We start from the raw sequence: 18,402 nt of genomic DNA, 5'->3' as shown, positions 1-18,402 counted from the left end.
TCAAATTAGCCCCTAACTATAATATCAGTACTCCCCGACATGAAACAACCAGTTCTTTGATGATCTACCTCCTATCATGTAAAGGTAATATATATGAACTTGATATCAAGACAACTCATAAAACCACCTGCCCTTAACAAATGCATCTATTAGTATCCAGAGATTGTCATGTCATCTGTGGGTCTAGGTATGTGTGTGTTTGTGTACCAGGCAATTTTGTGTAATTATGCAACTTAAATAATCTAAATTTCTTTTTGGGTCTGAAATTTTTCAATAGAAAAAAAATTTAAGATTTCTAGGCCCCACTACTTAGAGATTGACTGAACTTGTCTAGTACGAGTGTCTAAAATCTTCGTTTTCAATAGCACCCAGGTAATTCTGATACAGAAGGTTCAAGAACTATATACTGACAAACACTACCTTATAATAGATACATATTCTAACAGATTTTAAAAGCCATGTTGAGATATGTTCACATTACAGAAAATGTTTTCAAATAACAGTGTTATAAGATTTAAATGCAGAAAATACATCTTTTTATTCAAATCATGACTTTCAGTATATTTTGGAAAAACACACAATGTCATATCAAACCTTTACTTTAATTTCATCATATTCCATTCCAAATTCTTTATCATTTACCAAAAAATAACATTTTATAAAGCTTGCTATATTGTTTAATATTATACAGAATATCAAGCTACACATTTTTTTGTGTTTCTCTCAAAAATCAGAATAGCTTATAATGATATTATATAAAATGAATTGGTATATTACACACCAAACTTAAGTACAGATTCTGTACAATTATACATATATATTACAAGAGACTAAATGTCTTATTAAAGGTAATTTTAAGAAATCTTTCATGGAAAAAATCTTCATCACAAAATGTGGTGGCTTGGGTATCAGCTGCTTTCCTTTCATAAATTTCTTTCAGTGGGCATTAATTGTCCATTTAGCTTCATTAACAGTTTTACAACAAGACCAGCCTACAAAATAAAATATATATCAACAATAAATATGAAACATGCAAGAATGTGTGGCAGTGAGAAGTCCCCTAACCATTTACAAGGCAATTCCCTGCAGCTTAACAAAAAAACTCAAGAGAGGTAATCTGTATTCCTCAAGCTTTTGAAGGAATTTAAGAAGCCACCTGCTGGATGCAACAAGTGGCTGAGATAGGATAGTGGTCAAAAAGAGGGGAAGACTACCTGATACCTTGATAGAGAAGATAGGGAACAGTGACCAGAATTGAAAGAAATGGCATTAAAATCAATTAAACTCTTATAAAACTGAAATTATTCAGGTTAGTTTCTGTCTTTGCTTAGGAAAGGCCTGCCTCTTTTCCTTGGTGTTAATATATTTTAGTTTCATGTAATGTTAGCTTTTCCTTGATGTAAAATGGATTATGCCACTTAAAAAAGGAATAACTTTACTAATACAGTAAGTAGTTCATTATTAGAAGTCCAAAAAATTAATACCTGTTTTGTGTGTACAATAAAGCTCATTTTATTTTCCATACTATGGATCTGAAAACATGTATCAGCATCTCCAAGTTGCCACATAAAACAACCATACTTAAGACTGATGAGTAAAGCCTGCAACATAATTAGAAACTGTTATATAGAAATATATATATTAAAAACACAACCTAATGCTATATATATTGGGTAGCTGGAAATACTAGTGGTCAATGAGAGGGAGATGAAGAGGTATGATATGTATGAGTTTTTTCTTGTTATTTCTTTTTTCTGTAGTGATGCAAATGTTCTAAAAAATGATCAAGGTGATGAATATACAACTATGTGATGACATTGTGAGCCATTGATTGTACACCATGTTTGGAATGTATGCATCTTAAGAATGTATGTGTTTGTATGTTATTTTAAGAATAAAAATTAAAAAAAAAAAAAAACACAACCTATCTTCCCTTACTATATGCACTTATCTAGTCAGGTCTAAAATAATGATTTTGAACATTATAATTAGCCTATTGAAAGTGCCCCCACTCGAACTTCTAACCTCCAAGTCTGCAGTACAGATATACATAGACCCTAAAGAGATTGCCTTGGGCAATGATATTTGCATCAGATTGACAAAATTTTCAAAGATGTTCATTTTATCAGTGATTCATGAAAATTACATGTACTACCAGCTCTTACTTTCTGCATATGAAAAACAATTTCTTTTAATTTATTCTGTACTTTTCTTTTGAAGATTTACATAGTACTTTTGATGCAAAATTTATGTAATAGGGCTAACATGTTGCTTTAGGCAATTCCATTTAACTGAAAATAGTACATGGATACATTTATTATAAAAATAAGCATAATTTAAAAATTAATAAGGCCTTCATAAATTCAACAGAACTAATTAAAAATGAATATTTACCTATCCCTACAGTTTCCTAATAAACTGTCATATTTAAGGAGGCATTCAATATATTTTTGATTACTCTTATTAATAATTCTCTCCTAGTAGTAATTCACATTTTCTTGCCCTAATACATGCATCCTTGTATACACATATACAAAGAAAGTGCTCGTGCCAATCTTTAAAAAATATATGCTTAGATACATGAGCTTTCCATAACTTGCTGTTATAATTGTAAAATATAACTTTATAGATAAGATATGCTAAAATACCTACTTACCAAGGTAAAGAATAAAACATTGATTCAAGATATTATATTAAACTTCCTATCTTTTTTTTTTTTGCATGGGCAAGCACAAGGAATCGAACCCAAGTCTCTGGCATGGCAGGCAAGAACTCTGCCTGTTGAGCCACTGTGGCCCAGCCAAACTGCCTATCTTTTGAATGGGTCATTTGAAATTTCTTTAATCCAGAGCCAGAAAACAGACATTATAGACTCAAAACAATTTTTAATTGATACACAGAAAATATACATCTGTGATCCAGCAACTCCTCAATTACATAGATCAGATTACCAACAAAAGTACTGAAACCATATACTAAACATTTTTTCTTTTAAAAACCAATGTGCAGGGTGATGTGATGGTAGCTCAGTGGCAGAATTACCATGCTGGTTTTGATTCCCGGGGCCTGCCCATGTCAAAAAAACAAAAAAACAAAACACAAAAACAAAACAACAATGTGCAAAAAAAACCCCAAAACAAAAACAAAAAAACAATGTGCAGTGAGTAATGAAGTCCTGAAAAGCCCATAAGAATGACAAAAGCTGAATGGTGCTAAAGAGTCAAAGAATTCATGTCAGTTATGACTTAATATGCTCCAGAAAGAAAAATTAGCTCTCACTGGGAAGTAAAACCTACAAGTAAAAGGCAAGGTGCTCAGTAAGAGACATCAAAAAGTACAAAAGAAATGGCAAGGATAATTGCACAAGAAAAGGAAAACCACAAAAATTACAAGTACTACCTAACAGAGCAGCAGACAGGAGAAAGTGATAGTGACAATTAGATAGCTGATAGGACTATAGATTTATGTGGTTGTCTAAATAACCAATTTTATTTGAGAAAGGCATAAGGTCATGACAAATTGACATCAGCAAAGGATACTCTATTGCTTGGGTATGGTGGTGGTACTGTTGGAACTGTTAAGGGTGAAGTCATTAACAAACACATTTCAGCTGTGAAGACTTCAACAGGTTCACTATAGTAGAGCGTAATGTGTGCCACAACACAACACAGTAAACTGAACTATTCAGTAGTGTCCACATTTTGTGAAAGCAGAACAGTCAAATCTCTGATGATCATATGAAATTGGCTGAGCTTATTTTCTGATGGTAAATTTCATGTTTCAAATAGAAACAAGATTTAGAAGGTAGAAGGAGTTGATGAAAAACAACCCATATTACACATGACCATATTTTATGGCTTTTCTTGAGAATTAATTTGAGGCTGATACTCCTTGAGATGTTTGAAAATATGTTAGAGATAAAGATATTTATTCTATTTCAGCAAAGGTTGTCAAATTCAACAGATTCTGATGAATATAAGACAACTGAAGACAAGTTGATTGTTCTCATCTTTGATGACTGGAAAATGTAATCACCTTAAGAGTTTTCAAAGGTGCTATCAGTTTATCAGTGGCTTACAGAGGATAAGATAATTGATTAGAAGGACAGACAACATCTCAAACCTTTGATTCAACCTGTTTATATATTCGAGAGCATTTCTATTTATATTGTTAGAAATTGAACATATTTTCCTGGAAAAGCAGAACAGATAAGCTAATAAGCAGCCTATTGTGTATAAGCAAAATAGTTTTAATAGAAAATAAGTGAATGACCCAAAAAGAAGCTGACCTCAGAGACTTCAAGAAATCAAATCTCAGTTTAATTACTGAATTCTATCTCTATTTAGTACACAATGCAGTAATAGGCCTCACACTGAAAAACTCTGATAAGTGTTCAAATGGGTATCACAATCCCCTCTGCACTTGATCCTGTCTCCTTGCAAAAGTTTTATAACTAGTTCTTTTGTCAGATATTAGATTTTTCTTTTTTTGATCTATATTTTATTTATTTAAATCTAATTAATTTCAAAATAAGTGATACATTCACAGAAAAAATTTAAGGTTTCAAAATGGCACATAAGGAAAAGTCTCCCTCCTATTCCTGTTCCTATTTACCTAGTTTCCTTCTCTTATGGCAACTGATAAGATTGGTTTCTGATGTGTCCTTCCAGAGATTTTTTTCATGCATATGTAAAGTAATAAGCATTTATGTAAATATAGTCTTTCCCTCCTCCCCATTTTACGTACAGTTCGGGACCTTGTTTTTTCACTTCTGTATCCTGGATATCCATTTTATATAAAAATATTCTTCTTTCTTTTTTATGGCTGCAAACTATTCCAATGTAGAAACTATAATTAATATATTAACCCTACACTAACAGCCATTTAGTTTTTATCCCCATAATCTTTATTATTCTAAAGGAAGTTGCAATGACAAATCTTTTACACATATATTACATTTTTAGATTTTTCACATAGGATGATACTATTATTTTAGATATTAAATGATGTGACAGCTCAAAGACAACTGAAAATCTACTACCTTTGTTTCCATGTTGAGGAGATGAAGACCTTTTATATTCACTCCTACATACACAGGGATGACTTTATGATTGCTGGGGCTTGCCTTTGTAAATATCTGTCCTGTGAAAAAAGCTGCACCATATGTAGGAATTTCCCAACAATTCTGTAAGAACATGCGCTGAAGGTGATGCATTTCTTTACTGACACCCTCACTTGTACTAAGATTCTAAAAGCAAACAAGAGACGTAACAGATCAACTAAACAATTTCTCAAAATCATGTCTACATATTAAAACTGAAAATATTTTACTTTGAGTTTCAGGGACGTGAACTGGAAGATCCATTTCTAATTTCAAGACTATAAATTTAATGTATATATGTTTAAATATTAATAAAACTAATAAAATTTCAACTAGATAAAATATATTTTTATTTCTTTTAAACAGCGTACCTTGTATTCATGAAGTATACGGTTTGTCCAGTGAGGTGCCTTACTTTTCAATTTGGTGACAGGCACAATGGATTTTAGATTTTCTTCACTGTAAGCACACATGTCAACATCCTTTAAATACACCATCTTTAGTAGCTAAAGTACAATGATCACTGTCAAACAGGCCACAGATATTTTAAACTGAAAAATACTATGTTGTAAAACCTCTGTTTTCTCTCAAAGACTGAAAATGAATCTAACTTTTAAGGTGGGATCTTAAGTGCATCTGCCTTACAACATTTTTCTACTTATTCAAGTCAGGTTTTAGTGAACTCAAACATATAGTAAATATACACAAACATATAGGTTTATTTATAATAAAAAAATATTTTAATATATTTAAAAATATATTAAAGAAAATACATAAGAAATATACCTGAGTATAGTCAAATATAAGAAAACTCTGGGGACAGTATAACTTTAGAAATACTGCACTACAGGTTGTTTTTCTTTTCATTCTATGCCTTGTATTAATTCAAAACAAATGTAAAAAAATTTCTTAAGAACATTTCAAGATTTTCTTGGTTAAACAGAATCTTTCTTAAGCATAACAAGAACACACATTGTATTAAACACTTACTTCAGGAAACCTTGCTTGTGTTTCTTACTCTCGTAAGTTCCATAAACAATTTGCAAAAGTAGACTTGCCAATGTTATGAGTTTAGTATCAGGAGCTGTATAAAATCCCTTTAATAAATTATATCTGGCTTCATCAAAGAGAATAAGAATAGCTAGTGGGTCTTCAATCTTAAAAGAAAAAGTATAATTTGGTTATTAGGCTACAATTTCCTATTACAATGGTACAACTTGTTGCTGTCTAATATGGAAAAGTGAAGCAATATTTTTGTACATAAATGAGCTGATATGGATATAAGAGCAGGGGTTGACAGACTTTTCTGTGAAGGGTCAAATGGCACATTTTAAGTTTTGGGAGCCATACAGCCTTTGCTGCAACCATTCAATCTGCCATTTAGTGCAAAAGCAGCCTTAGACAAGATGTAAGCAAATGGATGTGGTTGAGTTCCAATAAAATTTTATTTATGGGTGCAGAAATTTGAATGTCATATTTTCATGTCATAAAATATTATTTCTTAGCTTGCAAGCCATATAAATATAGACAGGAGGTTGGATTTGGAAAAAGACCATAATTTGCTACCCCCATCCCCATTAAGAGTCTAATAAAAAATTATTAGCAGTTTTATGGCTACATATAATTTCTAGCATAATTTTACCTAAATTCTTTATATTCATGAAACATTTCTCTAATACCTATGCTCCATACAACACAGTAATAAATTAAATAAAAAGATAAAAGGGAGTGTGTCAATTCCTAAAAGCATACATACAGTTTTTTAAAAAGCTTGTTTTAAATATTTAAAAATTTAATTTGACTAAAAATACTTTGCATTTTAAAATACATTAAAGGAGAGCATAGATTTTTGTCTTTTGTTTTTGAACCTTTATAAAATTTCACTTTATACAATAAGATTAACAAAGACTTAGAAATGAAAGCCTATAAAATATACTTCTATATTGGGAAATAATCACCAAATTACAAGTTTCTTAATGAATATTTACTTAAAGTATTTCCACCTATAACTCACAATTCCGATTCTTCATGTTAAAATGATTTTTGCCAAACTTGCTAAAACGATTCTATTTTTCTAACTTATACCACTTTACTCAAGATAAAAATAACTGGAACAGAATTTCATGAAAAAAAATGATGGAGGGACTGTTCTAGACAGGAGACTAAATAGATAAATATAATGCACGAACCCTGACAAGATCCTTCAGCGTGGGAGCTGTCAGACTTTTTGGAACAAGTAGGTAAACACTGAATTTGGATCAGGTATAAGGTATTTTAATGGAAATATTAATTGTATTAGGTTGAAACAGTATTGTAGTTTGTAGATATGTTCTTGACCTTAAAAGACACATGCTGAATAGTGCCATAATGTCTGCAATTCACTTTTAAATAGTTCACAAAAACAGAAAAGATGATGCAAATGTAACAAAATGTTAGTAACTGACGAATCTAATGAAGGGTGTGAGTTGTAGTACTCTTTTAACTTTCCTGTGGGCTTTACATTTTTCAAAGTAAAATGCTGAAGAAAAAGACTGAATGAACCATAATTTGTTAATATAAACTGACAATGAATTTTAAGAGTTTTAGTAGGTATCAACAGTCTAAATCCCTAATAAAAAGTATGTTCAATGAATACTGGCAAGTCAACAATTGTTCTTTTCTAATAAAATCAGGCTCTTTTCATCCTAAAAGCCCTTGATAACCAATAAAAGCAATTCTTCTATCTTTCATATGGTACAAATGGGAACTTCTTAATTTCATAAGTGAAAGAGCACATTTTACCAGATGATTACATTCTGATCCACTACAACAGAAACTTACTAAGCCATGGTTTCTGATTCATTTGGGCTCACTTTTTATTATTTACAGTAAAATTAGGCAATTTATTTATTGTTTGAGCATTATCCCTATTGCTTCTTTTTTACTAGACATTTTTCAAACATTACATGGGTACAGAAGGAAGATGGACCAAGTATACTTAAAATATTTACATATTTCATGTATCTAAATAGATTTTTCTATTAATAATCAAGACCTTAGTTTTTGGTAAATTTCACACAAATCTCTAAGTATCTTGCAGTATATTTAGCTATAACAATTAAATCTATCTTCTGTTTGAAGAAGAAAAATATAGTTAGGTAAAAAAATGCTTTAAAAAGTTTGGACACAGCCAGTGAAATTTTCAGGTGCTGAAATTGGCTTGACTTAGGTTAATATTCCCTTGGATAAAGAATCAGGAAATGCACTGCATTTTCTTGCTTCACCATGGTTATAAGACCTTTTAACTATATTCTCTTTTCAATTTTCACAGCTTCCATTGTGTTTAGATTCTCATACCTAGATTAACTTGTTGCCATCTTTTCTGTTGGCTTCACCTTTGTCCATTCACCCTATATATGGTACTATCTCATTTATCCTCTAAAATTTACAGTAATTCAAACCCAAGCATACTTGGCTGCTAATCAGATCTTTTTATGAAATGTAAATTCTATCCTCATTACTTTTTTGCTATCTTTATAACTCCCTGCTGAATACAGACTAGCTACTTGCTATCAATTGAGAAGAGCTTTCTTCTTTCTTATGCCCCCTTTGCAAATAAAATCTCCACCTAGAATGTTTTCATGTTCTTTCACAACAGTGTCTCTTTGCTCCTTCAAAATTTACCTAACTGATCAACCCTATATTAACTGCACCTACGAAGCTAAATAATATTTCAGTGACACAGATACAAATGCACTGGTGCTTTGTCTGTATAATTTGTCTCCCTATCTGGCTGTTAATTTTCTTTAGGATAGCTTCATTATTTCTTTTGTGTCCTTAAGACAATAGGGGTAGTAATGAAAAGATCAATCAAAAGTTTTGGAAACAAAGCTACTTAAACTCTGTCACTTACCACAGGATGTGAGACTTAAAAACAAGAAAACAGAAGTAAAATCACTTATATAGAAGAGCACAATAAATGTTAGTTTCCCTTCTGCCTCTAGTGCCTACAAAAGGAAATCAATAGATCCTGGCCATACAAATGACTGTACATAAAATTTCCAAGCAAACCTTCTTTTCAACTTCCAAAGGAAGTCTAACATCTCTTCTGAGGAAAAGCTGCGGTGTTTCCCTTTGGGGATCCAAATTAGTCAATTCAGCAAGTATTTCTGGCCAGTCACGAACATGTTGCAAGGGTTTGTGATAAGGCTTGAGTTGAAGGCCTGAAAAACATCTTTCCTTTTATAAATGATAATGTAAAAATAAATCAATGATATCAATAATAGAAAACTTAGAATAAAGTATCTGCATTTAAGCACAGAGTGCATACAAATTAAAGGTCTAAATTTGTATCAGTATTGATTTTAATGTTATTACTGAATTTGAGGTTAATTTCTGTCATTTTCAGGAATATAAGAATATGTAATTCTTATATTTTGATAAATAAAATTTATCAAAAGTACCTAAAATCCTTAACTCCATTATAGCATATTTAATTATAACACAATTAGAAGAATCCAGTGCTAACAGAACACAACTAAACCACTGGATAATTAAACACAGCCACCTCAATTAAGCCCTTTATGTATTTGCAATATTTTTGTCTTGAAAGACAAATCTATAGGTATATTAGATTGATTTAAAATAATAACAATAAAAAAACTAATACAAAGAGAAAGAACATTCAAATTCGTTTGAGGTGGGGTGAGCACTAAAATAAAGGCAAGCTGAAATAAGCAACACATTCAATGGTATTCAAATAAAATGCCAATGGACAGAGAAGAAAGGTTTTGGTTCTTACTACACAAAAAATGCTTTAAGCATACTTTTTTATATACAAACTTATCAATGTTTAATTTACATGAAATTAAAAAATGAATGTGCTATGTCCATTGTCTCCAAGTTCAGCTATATGGGACTCCTTAATTTAGGAGTTTATTCAGTAAACTAAAAGAGAATAAAGAACAATTAATACCCATGTGGTGGTGTTGCAGTATCAGTAAACAGATTTTATAGCAAGGCTAGCATATTACTAGGAACAGAGGAAAAATTCTGCCTTAGGCAGTACAATACACTAAACACTAAAGAATATTACTCTAACAGTGCTCATATTTTAATTACTCAAACACCTTTCCCTAAAATTTATGGAAAAGAAAAACAAAACAAAAATCTCCAATAAACAAGGTAATCTGTAAAAAAAAAAACAAAAACAATAACGTCAACATGAGCTACAAGTTACAGTACTTTTTCAAAAACACAATCATAGTCAAAAGCTTTTAAATCTGCCTTGGTGGGCGGGCCACGGTTGCTCAGTGGCAGCATTCTTGCCTGCCATGCCGGAGACCCGAGTTTGATTCCGAGTGCCTACCCATGCAAAAAAAAAATTCCGCCTTTATATCATAAGAATTATCTTTTAATACTCAGTTAGTAATTGATAGCCTTTTTTTAAAAATTCAACTTTATGAAAAAAAGTATTATTCTTTCAATTGATTTTCCTAAACCAAGATTGAGACACAATATTCTGAGCAATTTGCCAATAATGTAAGGCAATGCTTATATTTTTTCAGTGTATGTTCCCATTACTCCCTTTTTTTATTAATTAAAGAAAAAAGATATTAACACAACATTTAGAAATCATTCCATTCTACATATGCAATCAGTAATTCTTAACATCATCACATAGATGCACGATCATCATATCTTAGTACATTTGCATCGATTTAGGAAAAGAACTAGCAAAACAACAGAAAAAGATATAGAATGTTAATAGAGAGAAAAAAATAATAATAGTAAAAAAAAAAAGAAATGGAAAAAGAAAAAAAAAGAGAAACAGACAGACAAAAAAAAAAACCTATAGCTCAGAGGCAGCTTCATTCAGTGTTTTAACATGATTACTTTACAATTAGGTATTATTGTGCTGTCCATTTCTGAGTTTTTGTATCTAGTCCTGTTGCACAGTCTGTATCCCTTCAGCTCCAATTACCCATTATCTTACCCTGTTTCTAACTCCTGCTGGACTCTGTTACCAATAACATATTCCAAGTTTATTCTCAAATGTCGGTTCACATCAGTGGGACCATACAGTATTTGTCCTTTAGTTTTTGGCTAGACTCACTCAGCATAATGTTCTCTAGGTCCATCCATGTTATTACGTGCTTCATAAGTTTATTCTGTCTTAAAGCTGCATAATATTCCATCGAATGCATATACCACAGTTTGTTTAGCCACTCATCTGTTGATGGACATTTTGGCTGTTTCCATCTCTTTGCAATTGTAAATAACGCTGCTATAAACATTGGTGTGCAAATGTCCGTTTGTGTTTTTGCCCTTAAGTCCTTCAAGCAGATACCTAGCAATGGTATTGCTGGGTTGTATGGCAATTCTATATTCAGCTTTTTGAGGAACCGCCAAACTGCCTTCCACAGTGGTTGCACCATTTGACATTCCCACCAACAGTGGATAAGTGTGCCTCTTTCTCCGCATCCTCTCCAGCACTTGTCATTTTCTGTTTTGTTGATAATGGCCATTCTGGTGGGTGTGAGATGATATCTCATTGTGGTTTTGATTTGCATTTCTCTAATGGCCAGGGACATTGAGCATCTCTTCATGTGCCTCTTGGCCATTTGTATTTCCTCTTCTGAGAGGTGTCTGTTCAAGTCTTTTTCTCATTTTGTAATTGGGTTGGCTGTCTTTTTGTTGTTGAGTTGGACAATCTCTTTATAAATTCTGGATACCAGACTTTTATCTGATATGTCATTTCCAAATATTGTCTCCCATTGTGTAGGCTGTCTTTCTACTTTCTTGATGAAGTTCTTTGATGCACAAAAGTGTTTAATTTTGAGGAGCTCCCATTTATTTATTTCTTTCTCCAGTGCTCTTGCTTTAGGTGTAAGGTCCATAAAACCGCCTCCAATTGTAAGTTTCATAAGATATCTCCCGACATTTTCCTCTAACTGTTTCATGGTCTTAGACCTAATATTTAGATCTTTGATTCATTTTGAGTTAACTTTTCTATACAGTGTGAGATACGGGTCTTCTTTCATTCTTTTGTATATGAATATCCAGTTCTCTAGGCACCATTTATTGAAGAGACTGTTCTGTCCCAGGTGAGTTGGCTTGACTGCCTTATCAAAGATCAAATGTCCATAGATGAGAGGGTCTATATCTGAGCACTCTATTCGATTCCATTGGTCGATATATCTATCCTTATGCCAATACCATGCTGTTTTGACCACTGTGGCTTCATAATATGCCTTAAACTCAGGCAGCGCGAGACCTCCAGCTTCGTTTTTTTTCCTCAAGATGTATTTAGCAATTCGGGGCACCCTGCCCTTCCAGATAAATTTGCTTATTGGTTTTTCTATTTCTGAAAAATAAGTTGTTGGGATTTTGATTGGTATTGCATTGAATCTGTAAATCAATTCAGGTAGGATTGACATCTTAACTATATTTAGTTTTCCAATCCATGAACACGGTATGCCCTTCCATCTATTTAGGTCTTCTGTGATTTCTTTTAACAGTTTTTTGTAGTTTTCTTTATATAGGTTTTTTGCCCATTTAGTTAAATTTATTCCTACGTATTTTATTCTTTTAGTTGCGATTGTAAATGGGATTCGTTTCTTGATTTCCCCCTCAGCTTGTTCATTACAAGTGTATAGAAATGCTACAGATTTTTGAATGTTGATTTTATAACCTGCTACTTTGCTGTATTCATTTATTAGCTCTAGTAGCTTTGTTGTGGATTTTTCCGGGTTTTCGACGTACAGTATCATATCGTCTGCAAACAGTTATAGTTTTACTTCTTCCTTTCCAATTTTGATGCCTTGTATTTCTTTTTCTTGTCTAATTGCTCTGGCTAGAACCTCCAACACGATGTTGAATAAGAGTGGTGATAATGGACATCCTTGTCTTGTTCCTGATCTTAGGGGGAAAGTTTTCAATTTTTCCCCATTGAGGATGATATTAGCTGTGGGTTTTTCATATATTCTCTCTATCATTTTAAGGAAGTTCCTTGTATTTCTATCTTTTGAAGTGTTTTCACAGGAAAGGATGTTCAATCTTGTCAAATGTCTTCTCTGTATCAATTGAGATGATCATGTGATTCTTCTGCTTTGATTGTTGATATGGTGTATTACATTAATTGATTTTCTTATGTTGAACCATCCTTGCATACCTGGGATGAATCCTACTTGGTCATGATGTATAATTCTTTTAATGTGTTGTTGGATACGATTTGCTAGAATTTTGTTGAGGATTTTTGCATCTATATTCATTAGAGAGATTGGTTTGTAGTTTTCTTTTTTTGTAATATCTTTGCCTGGTTTTGGTATGAGGGTGATGTTGGCTTCATAGAATGAATTACGTAGTTTTCCCTCCACTTCGATTTTTTGAAGAGTTCGAGGAGAGTTGGTACTAATTCTTTCTGGAATGTTTGGTAGAATTCACATGTGAAGCCGTCTGGTCCTGGACTTTTCTTTTTAGGAAGCTTTTGAATGACTAATTCACTTTCTTTACTTGTGATTGGTTTGTTGAGGTCATCTATGTCTTCTTGAGTCAAAGTTGGTTGTTCATGCCTTTCCAGGAACCCATCCATTTCATCTAAATTGTTGTATTTATTAGCATAAAGTTGTTCATAGTATCCTGCTATTACCTCCTTTATTTCTGTGAGGTCAGTGGTAATGTCTCCTCTTACATTTCTGATCTTCTTTATTTGCGTCCTCTCTCTTCTTCTTTTTGTCAATCTTGCTAAGGGCCCATCAATCTTATTGATTTTCTCATAGAACCAACTTCTGGTCTTATTGATTTTCTCTATTGTTCTCAATTTCGTTTATTTCTGCTCTAATCTTTGTTATTTCTTTCCTTTTGCTTGCTTTGGGATTAGTTTACTGTTCTTTCTCCAGTTCTTCCAAGTGGACAGTTAATTCCTGAATTTTTGCCTTTTCTTCTTTTCTGATATAGGCATTTAGGGCAATAAATTTCCCTCTTAGCACTGCCTTTGCTGTGTCCCATAAGTTTTGATATGTTGTGTTTTCTTTTTCATTCGCCTCGAGGTATTTACTAATTTCTCTTGCAATTTCTTCTTTGACCCACTCGTTGTTTAAGAGTGTGTTGTTGAGCCTCCACGTATTTGTGAATTTTCTGGCACTCTGCCTATTATTGATTTCCAACTTCATTCCTTTATGATCCGAGAAAGTGTTGTGTATGATTTCAATCTTTTTAAATTTGTTAAGACTTGCTTTGTGACCCAGCATATGGCCTATCTTTGAGAATGATCCATGAGCACTTGAGAAAAAGGTGTATCCTGCTGTTGTGGGATGTAATGTCCTATAAATGTCTGTTAAGTCTAGCTCATTTATAGTAATATTCAGATTCTCTATTTCTTTATTGATCCTCTGTCTAGATGTTCTGTCCATTGATGACAGTGGGGAATTGAAGTCTCCAACTATTATGGTATATGTGTCTATTTCCCTTTTCAGTGTTTGCAGTGTATTCCTCACGTATTTAGGGGCATTCCGGTTCGGTGCATAAATATTTATGATTGTTATGTCTTCTGTTTAATGGCTCCTTTTATTAGTAGAGAGTGTCCTTCTTTGTCTCTTTTAACTGTTTTACTTTTGAAGTCTAATTTGTTGGATATTAGTATAGCCACTCCTGCTCTTTTCTGGTTGTTATTTGCATGAAATATCTTTTCCCAACCTTTCACTTTCAACCTATGTTTATCTTTGGGTCTAAGATGTGTTTCCTGTAGATAGCATATAGAAGGATCCTGTTTTTTAATCCATTCTGCCAGTCTATGTCTTTTGATTGGGGAATTCAGTCCATTAACATTTAGTGTTATTACCGTTTGGATAATATTTTCCTCTACCATTTTGCCTTTCGTATTATATATATCATATCTGACTTTCCTTCTTTCTACACTCTTCTCCATACCTCTCTCTTCTGTCTTTTCGTATCTGACTCTAGTGCTCCCTTTAGTATTTCTTGCAGAGCTGGTCTCTTGGTCACAAATTCTCTCAGTGACTTTTTGTCTGAGAATGTTTTAATTTCTCCCTCATTTTTGAAGGACAATTTTGCTGGATATAGGAGTCTTGGTTGGCAGTTTTTCTCTTTTAGTAATTTAAATATATCATCCCACTGTCTTCTAGCTTCCATGGTTTCTGCTGAGAAATCTACACATAGTCTTATTGGGTTTCCCTTGTATGTGATGGATTGTTTTTCTTTTGCTGCTTTCAAGATCCTCTCTTTCTCTTTGACCTCTGACATTCTAACTAGTAAGTGTCTTGGAGAATGCCTATTTGGGTCTAATCGCTTTGGGGTGCGCTGCACTTCTTGGATCTGTAATTTTAGGTCTTTCATAAGAGTTGGGAAATTTTCAGTGATAATTTCTTCCATTAGTTTTTCTCCTCCTTTTCCCTTCTCTTCTCCTTCTGGGACACCCACAACACGTATATTTGTGTGCTTCATATTGTTCTTCAGCTCCCTGATCCCCTGTTCAAATTTTTCCATTCTTTTCCCGATAGTTTCTGTTTCTTTTTGGAATTCAGATGTGCCATCCTCCAAATCACTAATTCTATCTTCTGTCTCTTTAAATCTATCATTGTAGGTATCCATTGTTTTTTCCTTCTTTTCTACTTTGTCCTTCACTTCCATAAGTCCTGTGATTTGTTTTTTCAGTTTTTCTATTTCTTCTTTTTGTTCAGCCCATGTCTTCTTCATGTCCTCCCTCAATTTATCGATTTCGTTTTTGAAGAGGTTTTCCATTTCTGTTTGTATATTCAGCATTAGTTGTCTCAGCTCCTGTATCTCATTTGAACTATTGGTTTGTTCCTTTGACTGGGCCAGATTTTCAATTTTCTGAGTGTGATCCGTTATCTTCTGCTGGCGTCTGGGCATTTAGTCAGATTTCCCTGGGTGTTGGACCCAACAGGTTGAAAGATTTTTCTGTGAAATCTCTGGGTTCTGTTTTTCTTATCCTGCCTAGTAGGTGGCACTCGTGGCACTCGTTTGTCTGCGGGTGCCACCAGTAAAAGGTGCTGTGGGTCCTTTAACTTTGGAAAACTCTCGCCATGGGGGAGGTTAGCCAGCCGAAGCGGCTTGGAAGATTGCCAATCCGAATCTCCCAGCCGGCCCGGGGATCTGAACGCGGGGAGGGTCGCCGGCTGCCGCAGCCCGGGAGAGCGCCCGTCCGAATCTCCTAGCCGGCCCGGGGTGCCAAGCGTGGCGGGAAGGCACCAGCCGCTGTGGCCCGGGGGAGTGCACCATTCCCAGCCAGACTGGGAAGCCACGTGTTTGGAAGGGACCCCGGTCACCGTTCTCCGCGGCCTGGGATCTCCGATCCAATTCTCCCAGCTGGTCCGGGGGGCTGCGCATGGGGGGGAGAGCCAGCCGCCGCGCCTTGAGGGGACCGCCTGTCCAATTATCCCAGCTAGCCCAGGAAGGAGGGAGGGAGGGACACCGGCCGCCTGCCGCCCCGGCCTGGGGAAGCCCGCGCCCCTCAGCTATCTCACCGGAGCGGGTTCTCCCAGCCAGTCAGCCGTTCCAGAATGGGGTACGCTGTCTTCTTGATCTCTGTCGTGGCTCCGGGAGCTGTTCTGTATCGTTTCTACTCCCCTAGTAGCTGTTCTGGAGGCGGAACTAAGACCCGCGCGTCTTACTAAGCCGCCATCTTCTCTGGAAGCCCCCTCCCTTTTGTTTTAAAGGTTGACCCCTTAATATCCAAACTTCTACCTACTCTTCTAAATATACAAAGACATGAAATGGATTACACAGTAGAGCAAAATTAAATTTCTGATATGCCCTAGAATTTACATTTCTAGAGGTTATTTAGCAGCAAAAAATATTTTCAAGTTAAATGTTCTCTGGGACGTCAATTTATAAAACAGATATCAGTGAAAGGTTTAATGAAGCTGAGAAGAGCTAGGAGGCTTAATTGTTTCAGCAATTTGGAATCCAGTTCTACAAAGGGGGAAGTTAAATTATTTCAAAATTTAAAGATCAATAATGAACAAATATTATACTTAAAGTTTATCATCCCACTCCCCAAAAGAACTAACTTAGTTTACATGACAGAATAAAAATGTTCTTACTGAGGTTTTCTGAACATATCCAAATAGTGAAATATTGCTGTGTTTCTTGAGAAAGACGCATTCCTTCCATAATTTGCTGGACTGTGGTATTATTTCCATGTTTCAATTCAACAGAACGGTAGGATCCATCCATTCTGTATATTCGAACTTTTTCATACTAGAAGAAAATAACATGTTATGCAATTTGCTTAGCAATTATATATTCCAAATGAAGATACTTTATTTTCAACTTTATATGCCTTATTATACATTTCTAATACAGAAAACAGAAAAACTGCTTCAAGTAAGACTATCAGAAATATTTTTAAAAACATTTTACTTCCATTATTTAGATTTTCTAGCACATATTCCTCTGTATGGTCCATGGTTAGATAAGTTTGGGATGCTAAGGCAAACAGTTTTTTAAAAAAATAATTAAACTTCAAACTCTGATGAGAGGTTGTTTTTCATGTACAATGAGCCTTTCATATAGCACATGATTTGCATATGGGGAGTACAGAGTTGTTTATTGAATCCTATTGCTCAAGTACTTCATGATTCCAGTGGGGCAGAAATCATACTGTAGAAAATGTGTACTGAAAATAATTTGTGCTAAAGGGGTTTTGTGACTGAAGATTTCACAGCTAAAAGGTGTGGAACAATGACTTTCTTTTCTCTAGTTCAGAAAATTAAGTGTATGTTATTTTCAATGTTTTTATTGTTATGGGAAGCAACTGATGGTCCCCAACAACTTCCAGTCGAGTTCATTTTGATAAAAGTACCTGGTTCATGCTATACTATCCATTTGGTATATAAAAACTACCCCATGAATAAAAATATAATTATATGGGTAGAAAATATATTGTAACAAATTATAAAATCAGGGTATCAATTCCATTTTTCTCTTTCCTTGAGTGCATGGAATAGTGTTTCGACATAATATGTTTAAGAGTATGGTGCATGTGAATAATATTAATTAAAGGCAGAGATTATATATTTAAACTGTATCACTTTCAAATTTAGTATTATTAAATCCACAGAAATATTTAAAAAATACTTAAAGGCTACTTAATGGTAATGCCTGAATCACAGATTTATTGATTATATCTCCTGGTATAAAACTTTTATTACCAAATTCTCTAAGAAAAATCTTTATATCAAGCTTGCGGGTTTTCAAACAAGTTTTTTAAAAAATGATATATAGTTGCATTTATTTATTTATTAGAGAAGTTGTAGTTTTACAGAAAAATCATACAG

General features: G+C 33.8%; 1 protein-coding gene and 1 long non-coding RNA gene across 12 annotated transcripts in view; one reads left to right on the top strand and one right to left on the bottom strand.

The window, feature by feature from the left end:
• Positions 1 to 18,402, top strand: part of LOC143645508 (uncharacterized) — a 42,636-nt gene that overhangs the window by 18,862 nt on the left and 5,372 nt on the right. The gene's annotated exons all lie outside the window — the stretch shown is intronic.
• Positions 494 to 18,402, bottom strand: part of KRIT1 (KRIT1 ankyrin repeat containing) — a 54,147-nt gene continuing 36,238 nt past the window's right edge. For 10 of the 11 annotated variants that reach the window (XM_077166963.1, XM_077165451.1, XM_077167703.1 and 7 more), the window contains 7 exons: positions 17,167 to 17,323; positions 9,152 to 9,303; positions 6,092 to 6,258; positions 5,473 to 5,560; positions 5,042 to 5,248; positions 1,485 to 1,601; positions 495 to 992 (listed from right to left, as the gene is read on the bottom strand). In XM_077166963.1, the coding sequence (XP_077023078.1) occupies positions 924 to 992; positions 1,485 to 1,601; positions 5,042 to 5,248; positions 5,473 to 5,560; positions 6,092 to 6,258; positions 9,152 to 9,303; positions 17,167 to 17,323 (957 nt within the window). In that variant the 3' untranslated portion in view covers positions 495 to 923. Of the gene's footprint in view, positions 993 to 1,484; positions 1,602 to 5,041; positions 5,249 to 5,472; positions 5,561 to 6,091; positions 6,259 to 9,151; positions 9,304 to 17,166; positions 17,324 to 18,402 lie in introns of all 11 variants that reach the window. The other variant, XM_077169688.1, reaches the window with a different exon arrangement.

The sequence above is a fragment of the Tamandua tetradactyla genome, chromosome 1 (genome assembly GCF_023851605.1).
Source record: "Tamandua tetradactyla isolate mTamTet1 chromosome 1, mTamTet1.pri, whole genome shotgun sequence".
Classification (NCBI taxonomy): domain Eukaryota; kingdom Metazoa; phylum Chordata; class Mammalia; order Pilosa; family Myrmecophagidae; genus Tamandua; species Tamandua tetradactyla.
The sequence above is the reverse complement of the archived record's forward strand: the minus strand, read 5'-3'. Positions and strand labels throughout refer to the sequence as shown.